At 45.2% G+C, this 13,239-nt stretch overlaps 1 protein-coding gene across 1 annotated transcript; it reads right to left on the minus strand.

Moving 5' to 3' along the window:
• Positions 1-970: 970 nt before the first annotated feature.
• LOC116616608 (protein BTN1) lies at positions 971-12,622 on the minus strand. Its single transcript, XM_032378587.2, has 2 exons — positions 11,999-12,622; positions 971-2,157 (listed from the first exon to the last, which is right to left on the minus strand). The coding sequence occupies exons 1-2, from the start codon at positions 12,543-12,545 to the stop codon at positions 1,346-1,348; spliced, it is 1,359 nt and encodes a 452-aa protein (XP_032234478.1). The 5' UTR covers positions 12,546-12,622; the 3' UTR covers positions 971-1,345.
• Between the last annotated feature and the right edge of the window lie 617 nt (positions 12,623-13,239).

Consider the following 13,239-nt stretch of genomic DNA (forward strand, 5'->3'; position numbering starts at 1 on the left):
GAGACTAGCTAGCTTTATTATGGTAATTAGAATAAACATTAAATGATGAAAGCAATTTTGCTTTTTAGCTTTTCGACAAGCAGACGCGGGAAAATTTTACATGTGCGCTGCAGCTGGAACTAAGATTATTTGCGAGGGCTTAAGGTTTACAGAAAAATTCTTGCCGCCCGCGTCCAAAAGATATGCAATCACGCCATACAACGAAAGATTTGCCGTACAGGCCCGCAAAATTATTACGGGATCATTTGCGCGCCTGTTATGTTGTTGTTGTTGTTGTTTTTTTTTTTTTTTTTTTTTGGGGGGGGGGGGTGGTAATTTTTGGGCCAGGGATCATTTGCGGGCCTGTACAGCGCTCGGAAACCATTTCACCGAACTAAGAATAGCTCTGATTATAAAAAGCATCATTTTTATCCATATGCGAAAAGATTCGTATTAGACATTTATATCTAAAAAATTAAACAACAACAAGTATGATGGTGAACTCTGGGTTTCGTTTCTTAACTCTTTAATTTATCAAAATATAGCTTCAAAGCCTATATTTTAAGAATAGAAGAAAATAATAAATGAGAACGCGCGCACTCCACCTTGGCGAAAAAGAGTGTCATTTCTTAAAAAGGAATCTTCAAATACTATGCTTTTTTCCAGATGCTACCTATGAATGCGCACCCCCCCTCCCATTCCCTCCCCTTCCCTCCCCTTTCCTCCCCTCGGCCAATCCTGGGAACGCGCCTGGGATAAATGGTCTTGAAGATATGTACCCAGCCAATGTAATTGCAAATACCCTCCACCCAAAATGATAGATCTGGTTTTAAGTGATAACGGCAGAATGTCATTGATTGCTTTGATAGTCAAAACGATTAATAAGGCGTGTGCATCGGGCGCCTCCTATGATTTTGACTCGACCACGTTGCATTTGTGCTCTCGTAATTCACTGAATTTCAGCTGCAAGGAAGGCGAGTAAAACACACACTTTCTATTCTCCCCTTACTTTTATTACTATCCCATTCATGTATTCTGAAGTATTTACATTGTTTTATGTCTCTCGACAAAAACCAGATTGTTAAAGTCACACAACAAACAAAATGCGGCGAATTAAACAGATCCCTATGGCTTGCTTGCCCGATATGTGGGTATTGCTCTTGGTTGCCTGTAAAGCATCACGTTACAGCTTTCTCCCGATTTTGAAAGAGAACTTGCCATTTGATTCATTTAAAAATCTCAAGATGACATTCTTTGAAGGTTTGCATTATTGTCTTACACCATTAGATCAAAGGCTCCTGAAATGAGTCCTCTTATCGCAATTGTTTTATTATTATTTTTTTTCTAAAGTCTATTCTTAGTTCTCCTAGTTGATGCAGGACACGCTGGCGTTCCATCCATGCATTGACCGCGTAAAACAATACTCAGTCTCTTTGATCATGTGATTGCAGTGTTCCTGTAAAGCAGGTTCTAGCCACAAGCCGGTAAAACCTGCTAACACTACTCCGCCTTGCAACGCCGTTGTCAAAAAAGCGCGCGAAAATTCCTTATATCGCGGGCGCATGTTTTTTCCCGCTACCGCAAATGTGTTAAGGTAGAGCGCACCCTCGCTCGCGCCAGTCACAAAACACAGCAAGACCACTATTACATAGCTAGGTAAGAACCTATACACGCTGCATAGTATAAGAAAAAACAGGTTTCCAGAAATTATTGCTGATAGAATCCACGTCTTATCCGTCACGACTTCCCAGTCGGGTTTTCCCCAGGATAGGACAAGTCCGTATGATCTACCAAGCAATTCTCCTATCCAGAACCCAAGCGTGTAGTATTGGTAATGATCTCTCGGGTCGAAAGGAGAATTTGGAAAAGCTATCGTCGTGACAACGGCCTGCATGGTGGCGTAGTCTGCGAAAAGACCAATCAGAAGAGGGACGGCTAGATGCATGTTGCACTTTGACGCTTGGACTTTCTCGCTCCACGTGAGTGTGGCGTGACGGTCCTCCTGATTGGTGGGATCTTCACCGATGCGTGAGTACTCCACGTTATTGCCACGTGCACTAGGCGTGGGCTGGTGCGTGTAGTGATTGACGAACCAGGCGATGACGGGGTATAGAGGTAGGATCAGTAGCAGCATGAGCTGTGCGGAGCTGGGATGCATACAGAAAAAGGTCGTCATCGCTACAAACAAGAAATGAATAGAATATATGAGTTTCGACTGAAGGCTAATCGAAGAGTATTATCTAAGAGAAAATGGTTTGGTGTTTCGCGCAGTCGATAGTGGTATAAAAAATATTGCAGTACGATTTGTCCTTTTTGGTGTGTCTGTACAATGCGCGCTGTCTATGTCTATGTCTTTTACTCATTTTTTACTCTTGATTCCGGAATGAGAATGATTGGAATAGAAAAAGCGCGCGCGTTTATCCCGCGTTCTTATTCCGGAATGGAATGAAGGCCATTCCACCAATTCTGCTACCTGTAGCAGAATGACTCAAACACCATTCTGAAAATTCTCTACCAACCATTCCCATTCCAAAATTATAGGAAAAAAACGCGCCCTTAGTATAACTAGACCCAGTGTACGCTGTCATGGTATAGTTAGACCCAGTGGACGCTGTCATGGTATAGTTAGACCCAGTGGACGCTGTCATGGTATAGTTAGACCCAGTGGACGCTGTCATGGTATAGTTAGACCCAATGTACGCTGTCACGGTATAGTTAGACCCAGTGTACGCTGTCACGGTATAGTTAGACCCAGTGTGCGCTGTCATGGTATAGTTAGACCCAGTGTACGCTGTCATGGTATAGTTAGAACCAGTGTGCGCTGTCATGATATAGTTAGACCCAGTGTACGCTGTCATGGTATAGTTAGACCCAGTGTACGCTGTCATGGTATAGTTAGACCCAGTGCGCGCTGTCATGGTATAGTTAGACCCAGTGTGCGCTGTCATGATATAGCTAGACCCAGTGTGCGTTGTCATGGTATAGTTAGACCCAGTGTACGCTGTCATGGCATAGTTAGATCTATAGTGTACGCCGTCATGATATAGTTAGACACAGTGTACGCTGTCATGGTATAGTTATACCCAGTGTGCGCTGTCATGGTATAGTTAGACCCAGTGCGCGCTGTCATGGTATAGTTAGACCCAGTGTACGCTGTCATTGTATAGTTATACCCAGTGTGCGCTGTCATGGTATTCCTAGACCCAGTGCGTGCTGTCATGGTATAGTTAGACCCAGTGCGCGCTGTCATGGTATAGCTAGACCCAGTGTGCGTTGTCATGGTATAGTTAGACCCAGTGTACGCTGTCATGGCATAGTTAGATCTATAGTGTACGCCGTCATGATATAGTTATACCCAGTGTGCGCTGTCATGGTATAGTTAGACCCAGTGCGCGCTGTCATGGTATAGTTAGACCCAGTGTACGCTGTCATTGTATAGTTATACCCAGTGTGCGCTGTCATGGTATTCCTAGACCCAGTGTACGCTGTCATGGTATAGTTAAACCCAGTGTACGCTGTCATGATATAGTTATACCCAGTGTGCGCTGTCATAGTATAGTTATACCCAGTGTGCGCTGTCATGGTATAACTAGACCCAGTGTACGCTGTCATGGTATAGTTAGACCCAGTGTACGCTGTCATGGTAAAGTTAGACCCAGTGTACGCTGTCATGGTATAGTTAGACCCAGTATACGCTGCCATGGTATAGTTAGACCAAGTGTGCGCTGTCATGGTATAGTAAGACCCAGTGTACGCTGTCACGGTAAAGTTAGACCCAGTGTACGCTGTCATGGTATAGTTATACCCAGTGTACGCTGTCATGGTATAGTTAGACACAGTGTACGCTGTCATGGTATAGTTAGACACAGTGTGCGCTGTCACGGTATAGTTATACCCTGTGTACGCTGTCATGGTATAGTTATACCCAGTGTGCGCTGTCATGGTATAGCTATACACAGTGTACGCTGTCATGGTATAGTTATACCCTGTGTACGCTGTCATGGTATAGTTATACCCAGTGTGCCCTGTCATGATATAGTTAGACCCAGTGTACGCTGTCATGGTATAGCTAGACTCAGTGTACGCTGTCACGGTATAGTTAGACCCAGTGTACACTGTCATGGTATAGTTAGACCCAGTGTACGCTGTCATGGTATAGCTAGGCTCAGTGTACGCTGTCATGGTATAGTTAGACCCAGTGTACGCTGTCATGGTATAGTTATACCCAGTGCGCGCTGTCATGGTATAGTTAGACCCAGTGTACGCTGTCATGGTATAGTTAGCCACAGTGCGCGCTGTCATGGTATGGATAGACCCAGTTTTCGCTGTCATGGTATAGCTAGACCCAGTGTACGCTGTTATTGTATAGTAAGACCCAGTGTACGCTGTCATGGTATAGCTAGACTCAGTGTACGCTGTCACGGTATAGTTAGACCCAGTGTACACTGTCATGGTATAGTTAGACCCAGTGTGCGCTGTCATGGTATAGTTAGACCCAGTGTACGCTGTCATGGTATAGTTAGACCCAGTGTACGCTGTCATGGTATAGTTAGACCCAGTTTACGCTGTCATGGTATAGTTAGACCCAGTGTGCGCTGTCATGGTATAGTTAGACCCAGTTTACGCTGTTATTGTATAGTAAGACCCAGTGTACGCTGTCATGGTATAGCTAGACTCAGTATACGCTGTCATGGTATAGTTAGACCCAGTGTACGCTGTCATGGTATAGTTATACCCAGTGTGCGCTGTCATGGTATAGCTAGACTCAGTGTACGCTGTCATGGTATAGTTAGACCCAGTATACGCTGTCATGGTATAGTTAGACCCAGTGTACGCTGTCATGGTATAGTTAGACCCAGTATACGCTGTCATGGTATAACTAGACCCAGTGCGCGCTGTCATTGTATAGTTAGACACAGTGTGCGCTGTCATGGTATTATTATACCCAGTGTGCGCTGTCATGGTATAACTAGACCCAGTGTACGCTGTCATGATATAGTTATACCCAGTGTGCGCTGTCATAGTATAGTTATACCCAGTGTGCGCTGTCATGGTATAACTAGACCCAGTGTACGCTGTCATGGTATAGTTAGACCCAGTGTACGCTGTCATGGTATAGTTATACCCAGTGTACGCTGTCATGGTATAGTTAGACACAGTGTACGCTGTCATGGTATAGTTAGACACAGTGTGCGCTGTCACGGTATAGTTATACCCTGTGTACGCTGTCATGGTATAGTTATACCCAGTGTGCGCTGTCATGGTATAGCTATACACAGTGTACGCTGTCATGGTATAGTTATACCCTGTGTACGCTGTCATGGTATAGTTATACCCAGTGTGCCCTGTCATGATATAGTTAGACCCAGTGTACGCTGTCATGGTATAGCTAGACTCAGTGTACGCTGTCACGGTATAGTTAGACCCAGTGTACACTGTCATGGTATAGTTAGACCCAGTGTACGCTGTCATGGTATAGCTAGGCTCAGTGTACGCTGTCATGGTATAGTTAGACCCAGTGTACGCTGTCATGGTATAGTTATACCCAGTGCGCGCTGTCATGGTATAGTTAGACCCAGTGTACGCTGTCATGGTATAGTTAGCCACAGTGCGCGCTGTCATGGTATGGATAGACCCAGTTTTCGCTGTCATGGTATAGCTAGACCCAGTGTACGCTGTTATTGTATAGTAAGACCCAGTGTACGCTGTCATGGTATAGCTAGACTCAGTGTACGCTGTCACGGTATAGTTAGACCCAGTGTACACTGTCATGGTATAGTTAGACCCAGTGTGCGCTGTCATGGTATAGTTAGACCCAGTGTACGCTGTCATGGTATAGTTAGACCCAGTGTACGCTGTCATGGTATAGTTAGACCCAGTTTACGCTGTCATGGTATAGTTAGACCCAGTGTGCGCTGTCATGGTATAGTTAGACCCAGTTTACGCTGTTATTGTATAGTAAGACCCAGTGTACGCTGTCATGGTATAGCTAGACTCAGTATACGCTGTAATGGTATAGTTAGACCCAGTGTACGCTGTCATGGTATAGTTATACCCAGTGTGCGCTGTCATGGTATAGCTAGACTCAGTGTACGCTGTCATGGTATAGTTAGACCCAGTATACGCTGTCATGGTATAGTTAGACCCAGTGTACGCTGTCATGGTATAGTTAGACCCAGTATACGCTGTCATGGTATAACTAGACCCAGTGCGCGCTGTCATGGTATAGTTAGACACAGTGTGCGCTGTCATGGTATTATTATACCCAGTGTGCGCTGTCATGGTATAACTAGACCCAGTGTACGCTGTCATGATATAGTTAAACCCAGTGTACGCTGTCATGGTATAGTTAGACCCAGTGTACGCTGTCATGGTATAGCTAGACTCAGTATACGCTGTCATGGTATAGTTAGACCCAGTGTACGCTGTCATGGTATAGTTATACCCAGTGTGCGCTGTCATGGTATAGTTAGACCCAGTGTACGCTGTCATGGTATAGTAAGCCGAGTGTAAGCTGTCATGGTATAGCTAGACTCAGTATACGCTGTCATGGTAAAGTTAGACCCAGTGTACGCTGTCATGGTATAGTTAGACCCAGTATACGCTGTCATGGTATAACTAGACCCAGTGCGCGCTGTCATGGTATAGTTAGACCCAGTGTACGCTGTCATGGTATAGTTAGACCCAGTGTACGCTGTCATGGTATAGTTAGACCCAGTTTACGCTGTCATGGTATAGTTAGACCCAGTGTGCGCTGTCATGGTATAGTTAGACCCAGTTTACGCTGTTATTGTATAGTAAGACCCAGTGTACGCTGTCATGGTATAGCTAGACTCAGTATACGCTGTCATGGTATAGTTAGACCCAGTGTACGCTGTCATGGTATAGTTATACCCAGTGTGCGCTGTCATGGTATAGCTAGACTCAGTGTACGCTGTCATGGTATAGTTAGACCCAGTATACGCTGTCATGGTATAGTTAGACCCAGTGTACGCTGTCATGGTATAGTTAGACCCAGTATACGCTGTCATGGTATAACTAGACCCAGTGCGCGCTGTCATTGTATAGTTAGACACAGTGTGCGCTGTCATGGTATTATTATACCCAGTGTGCGCTGTCATGGTATAACTAGACCCAGTGTACGCTGTCATGATATAGTTATACCCAGTGTGCGCTGTCATAGTATAGTTATACCCAGTGTGCGCTGTCATGGTATAACTAGACCCAGTGTACGCTGTCATGGTATAGTTAGACCCAGTGTACGCTGTCATGGTATAGTTATACCCAGTGTACGCTGTCATGGTATAGTTAGACACAGTGTACGCTGTCATGGTATAGTTAGACACAGTGTGCGCTGTCACGGTATAGTTATACCCTGTGTACGCTGTCATGGTATAGTTATACCCAGTGTGCGCTGTCATGGTATAGCTATACACAGTGTACGCTGTCATGGTATAGTTATACCCTGTGTACGCTGTCATGGTATAGTTATACCCAGTGTGCCCTGTCATGATATAGTTAGACCCAGTGTACGCTGTCATGGTATAGCTAGACTCAGTGTACGCTGTCACGGTATAGTTAGACCCAGTGTACACTGTCATGGTATAGTTAGACCCAGTGTACGCTGTCATGGTATAGCTAGGCTCAGTGTACGCTGTCATGGTATAGTTAGACCCAGTGTACGCTGTCATGGTATAGTTATACCCAGTGCGCGCTGTCATGGTATAGTTAGACCCAGTGTACGCTGTCATGGTATAGTTAGCCACAGTGCGCGCTGTCATGGTATGGATAGACCCAGTTTTCGCTGTCATGGTATAGCTAGACCCAGTGTACGCTGTTATTGTATAGTAAGACCCAGTGTACGCTGTCATGGTATAGCTAGACTCAGTGTACGCTGTCACGGTATAGTTAGACCCAGTGTACACTGTCATGGTATAGTTAGACCCAGTGTGCGCTGTCATGGTATAGTTAGACCCAGTGTACGCTGTCATGGTATAGTTAGACCCAGTGTACGCTGTCATGGTATAGTTAGACCCAGTTTACGCTGTCATGGTATAGTTAGACCCAGTGTGCGCTGTCATGGTATAGTTAGACCCAGTTTACGCTGTTATTGTATAGTAAGACCCAGTGTACGCTGTCATGGTATAGCTAGACTCAGTATACGCTGTAATGGTATAGTTAGACCCAGTGTACGCTGTCATGGTATAGTTATACCCAGTGTGCGCTGTCATGGTATAGCTAGACTCAGTGTACGCTGTCATGGTATAGTTAGACCCAGTATACGCTGTCATGGTATAGTTAGACCCAGTGTACGCTGTCATGGTATAGTTAGACCCAGTATACGCTGTCATGGTATAACTAGACCCAGTGCGCGCTGTCATGGTATAGTTAGACACAGTGTGCGCTGTCATGGTATTATTATACCCAGTGTGCGCTGTCATGGTATAACTAGACCCAGTGTACGCTGTCATGATATAGTTAAACCCAGTGTACGCTGTCATGGTATAGTTAGACCCAGTGTACGCTGTCATGGTATAGCTAGACTCAGTATACGCTGTCATGGTATAGTTAGACCCAGTGTACGCTGTCATGGTATAGTTATACCCAGTGTGCGCTGTCATGGTATAGTTAGACCCAGTGTACGCTGTCATGGTATAGTAAGCCGAGTGTAAGCTGTCATGGTATAGCTAGACTCAGTATACGCTGTCATGGTAAAGTTAGACCCAGTGTACGCTGTCATGGTATAGTTAGACCCAGTATACGCTGTCATGGTATAACTAGACCCAGTGCGCGCTGTCATGGTATAGTTAGACACAGTGTGCGCTGTCATGGTATAGTTAGACCTAGTGTACGCCGTCATGGTATAACTAGACCCAGTGTACGCCGTCATGGTATAGTTAAACCCAGTGTACGCTGTCATGGTATAGTTAGACACAGTGTGCGCTGTCATGGTATAGTTAGACCTAGTGTACGCCGTCATGGTATAACTAGACCCAGTGTACGCCGTCATGGTATAGTTAGACCCAGTGTACGCTGTCATGGTATAGTTATACCCAGTGTGCGCTGTCATGGTATAGCTAGACTCAGTATACCCTGTCATGGTATAGTTAGACCCAGTGTACGCTGTCATGGTATAGTTAAACCCAGTGTACGCTGTCATGGTATAGTTAGACCCAGTGTACGCTGTCATGGTATAGTTAGACCCAGTTTACGCTGTCATGGTATAGTTAGACCCAGTGTGCGCTGTCATGGTATAGTTAGACCCAGTTTACGCTGTTATTGTATAGTAAGACCCAGTGTACGCTGTCATGGTATAGCTAGACTCAGTATACGCTGTAATGGTATAGTTAGACCCAGTGTACGCTGTCATGGTATAGTTATACCCAGTGTGCGCTGTCATGGTATAGCTAGACTCAGTGTACGCTGTCATGGTATAGTTAGACCCAGTATACGCTGTCATGGTATAGTTAGACCCAGTGTACGCTGTCATGGTATAGTTAGACCCAGTATACGCTGTCATGGTATAACTAGACCCAGTGCGCGCTGTCATGGTATAGTTAGACACAGTGTGCGCTGTCATGGTATTATTATACCCAGTGTGCGCTGTCATGGTATAACTAGACCCAGTGTACGCTGTCATGATATAGTTAAACCCAGTGTACGCTGTCATGGTATAGTTAGACCCAGTGTACGCTGTCATGGTATAGCTAGACTCAGTATACGCTGTCATGGTATAGTTAGACCCAGTGTACGCTGTCATGGTATAGTTATACCCAGTGTGCGCTGTCATGGTATAGTTAGACCCAGTGTACGCTGTCATGGTATAGTAAGCCGAGTGTAAGCTGTCATGGTATAGCTAGACTCAGTATACGCTGTCATGGTAAAGTTAGACCCAGTGTACGCTGTCATGGTATAGTTAGACCCAGTATACGCTGTCATGGTATAACTAGACCCAGTGCGCGCTGTCATGGTATAGTTAGACACAGTGTGCGCTGTCATGGTATAGTTAGACCTAGTGTACGCCGTCATGGTATAACTAGACCCAGTGTACGCCGTCATGGTATAGTTAAACCCAGTGTACGCTGTCATGGTATAGTTAGACACAGTGTGCGCTGTCATGGTATAGTTAGACCTAGTGTACGCCGTCATGGTATAACTAGACCCAGTGTACGCCGTCATGGTATAGTTAGACCCAGTGTACGCTGTCATGGTATAGTTATACCCAGTGTGCGCTGTCATGGTATAGCTAGACTCAGTATACCCTGTCATGGTATAGTTAGACCCAGTGTACGCTGTCATGGTATAGTTAGACCCAGTGTACGCTGTCATGGTATAGTTAGACCCAGTATACGCTGTCATGGTATAACTAGACCCAGTGCGCGCTGTCATGGTATAGTTAGACCCAGTATACGCTGTCATGGTATAGTTAGACCCAGTGTACGCTGTCATGGTATAGTTAGACCCAGTATACGCTGTCATGGTATAACTAGACCCAGTGCGCGCTGTCATGGTATAGTTAGACACAGTGTGCGCTGTCATGGTATTATTATACCCAGTGTGCGCTGTCATGGTATTATTATACCCAGTGTGCGCTGTCATGGTATAACTAGACCCAGTGTACGCTGTCATGGTATAGTTAGACCCAGTGTACGCTGTCATGGTAAAGTTAGACCCAGTGTACGCTGTCATGGTATAGTTAGACCCAGTATACGCTGTCATGGTATAACTAGACCCAGTGCGCGCTGTCATGGTATAGTTAGACACAGTGTGCGCTGTCATGGTATAGTTAGACCCAGTGTACGCCGTCATGGTATAGTTAGACCCAGTGTACGCTGTCATGGTATAGCTAGACACAGTGTACGCTGTCATGGTATAGTAAGACCCAGTGTGCCCTGTCATGATATAGTTAGACCCAGTGTACGCTGTCATGGTATAGTAAGACCCAGTACGCGCTGTCATGGTATAGTTAGACCCAGTGTACGCTGTCATGGTATAGTTAGACACAGTGCGCGCTTTCATGGTATAGATAGACCCAGTTTGCGCTGTCATGGTATAGCTAGACCCAGTGTACGCTGTCATGGCATAATTAGACCCAGTGTACGCTGTCATGGTATAGTTAGACCCAGTGTGCGCTGTCACGGTATAGTTAGACCCAGTGTACGCTGTCATGGTATAGCTATACACAGTGTACGCTGTCATGGTATAGTAAGACCCAGTGTGCCCTGTCATGATATAGTTAGACCCAGTGTACGCTGTCACGGTATAGTTAGACCCAGTGTACGCTGTCATGGTATAGTTAGACCCAGTGTGCCCTGTCATGATATAGCTAGACCCAGTGTACGCTGTCATGGTATAGTTAGACCCAGTGTACGCTGTCATGGTATAGTTAGACCCAGTGTGCCCTGTCATGATATAGTTAGACCCAGTGTACGCTGTCATGGTATAGTAAGACCCAGTGCGCGCTGTCATGGTATAGTTAGACCCAGTGTACGCTGTCATGGTATAGTTAAACACAGTGCGCGCTGTCATGGTATGGATAGACCCAGTTTTCGCTGTCATGGTATAGCTAGACCCAGTGTCATGGTATAGTTAGACCCAGTGTACGCTGTCATGGCAAATTAGACCCAGTGTACGCTGTCATGGTATAGTAGAGACCCAGTGTGCGCTGTCATGGTATAGTTAGACCCAGTGTGCGCTGTCATGGCAAATTAGACCCAGTGTACGCTGTCATGGTATAGTAGAGACCCAGTGTGCGCTGTCATGGTATAGTTAGACCCAGTGTGCGCTGTCACGGTATAGTTAGACCCAGTGTACACTGTCATGGTATAGTTAGACCCAGTGTGCGCTGACACGGTATAGTTAGACCCAGTGTGCGCTGTCACGGTATAGTTAGACCCAGTGTGCGCTGTCATGGTATAGTTAGACCCAGTGTGCGCTGTCATGATATAGCTAGATACAGTGTGCGCTGTAGTCGTAGAGTAAGACCCCGTGTACGCTGTAAAACTAATCAACATCTCACCTGTATAAAATGCCGGGCCAAGTATAGCCCCTAGTCCAGTCCCACTAGTAAACGAATAAATTGCCAAATCCTGATGCAGAGAAGTCGCAGAGAGGAACCCTATCTCCGCCGTCGCCATTCCGAGAGAAGCAACTACGACGCCAATAAGCCTCAACCCTGGTGTTTTAATTAAGGCTATAAGTAAAATCGCAAGCGCGAAGAGTCCGAGTGAAGCAAGCGCCTTAGTCATGAGTGGGACCTTGTCGATGTAGTAAGGGACGAATAGGGTAAGCACGAAGTAGGGGAGATTCAGGCAGATGATGGTAGCGGAGGTCGGTATAGTTGTCCTTGCAAGTACATCTTCGGCGCTTGTGATTATGGTGGTGTAGAGGACATATGTGACTAATGCTATGCCTAGAAAGCCGCCAATTTCAATCAAGTCTTTGCGGGATTCATTCGCTTTTTCTTCCTTCTCTGCATCCGCTTCGTCCACCTCCACCGGTTCCTTATTCTGTTCCGGTTCAACCGGCGGGTCTGTTGGTCCAAACTCGTCGTCGAATTCGTCCATTTTGTGGGGGGATTCGGAATTCGCTGAAGGAATTTTCCTCCTGATGCTCAAAGAGCCAGGTTCATGAATAAATAACTCTTCTATTCAAGCACCTTGCCTCATAATTTGCATTTTCATTATCGATTATTGAAATAGTTATTTGATTCGCTGAGCCCGTGTTCCTCGCTGGGTGAAAATACAGGTGCAGATTTCCCCTTTTGTATAATAACCAAGACAAAATAACGAAATAATCAGAATAGTCGAAAATTAAGAAGAAACACGAAAATGTTATTCCTTCTCTTATTTGATCGCCATAAAATCGATATAATATTTCTTTGCTATCTGAAGCTTGCCAAAATCTGATTGTTTCGCATTTTTCAAGTGGATGTGTAAAAACAGTTTACGTTCAAGGATCTCAATTGTGATTATTCACCAGATTAGATTCATTCCTCCTATAGTAAACAAATAATATTTTGGGGACATCTCCTTGAAAGGGCAAAAGATCAACACTTTTAAGCTCAATTTTTTAGTGGGTTTTACTTCCGTCATTATATTGCAGACGCAAGTTACTCTAGATATTTGAATACCATGGAAGATATCTTTACGTTTAACAAGCACAGCCCACTTAAAAGAGTATCGATCCACTTCCAAAAGGTGTTTGACGTACACAATAGTGGCTCCTTTTTGCTTAACACGGAAAATCTATGCACCTTAA

This window comes from Nematostella vectensis, chromosome 12 (genome assembly GCF_932526225.1).
Source record: "Nematostella vectensis chromosome 12, jaNemVect1.1, whole genome shotgun sequence".
Lineage (NCBI taxonomy): Eukaryota > Metazoa > Cnidaria > Anthozoa > Actiniaria > Edwardsiidae > Nematostella > Nematostella vectensis.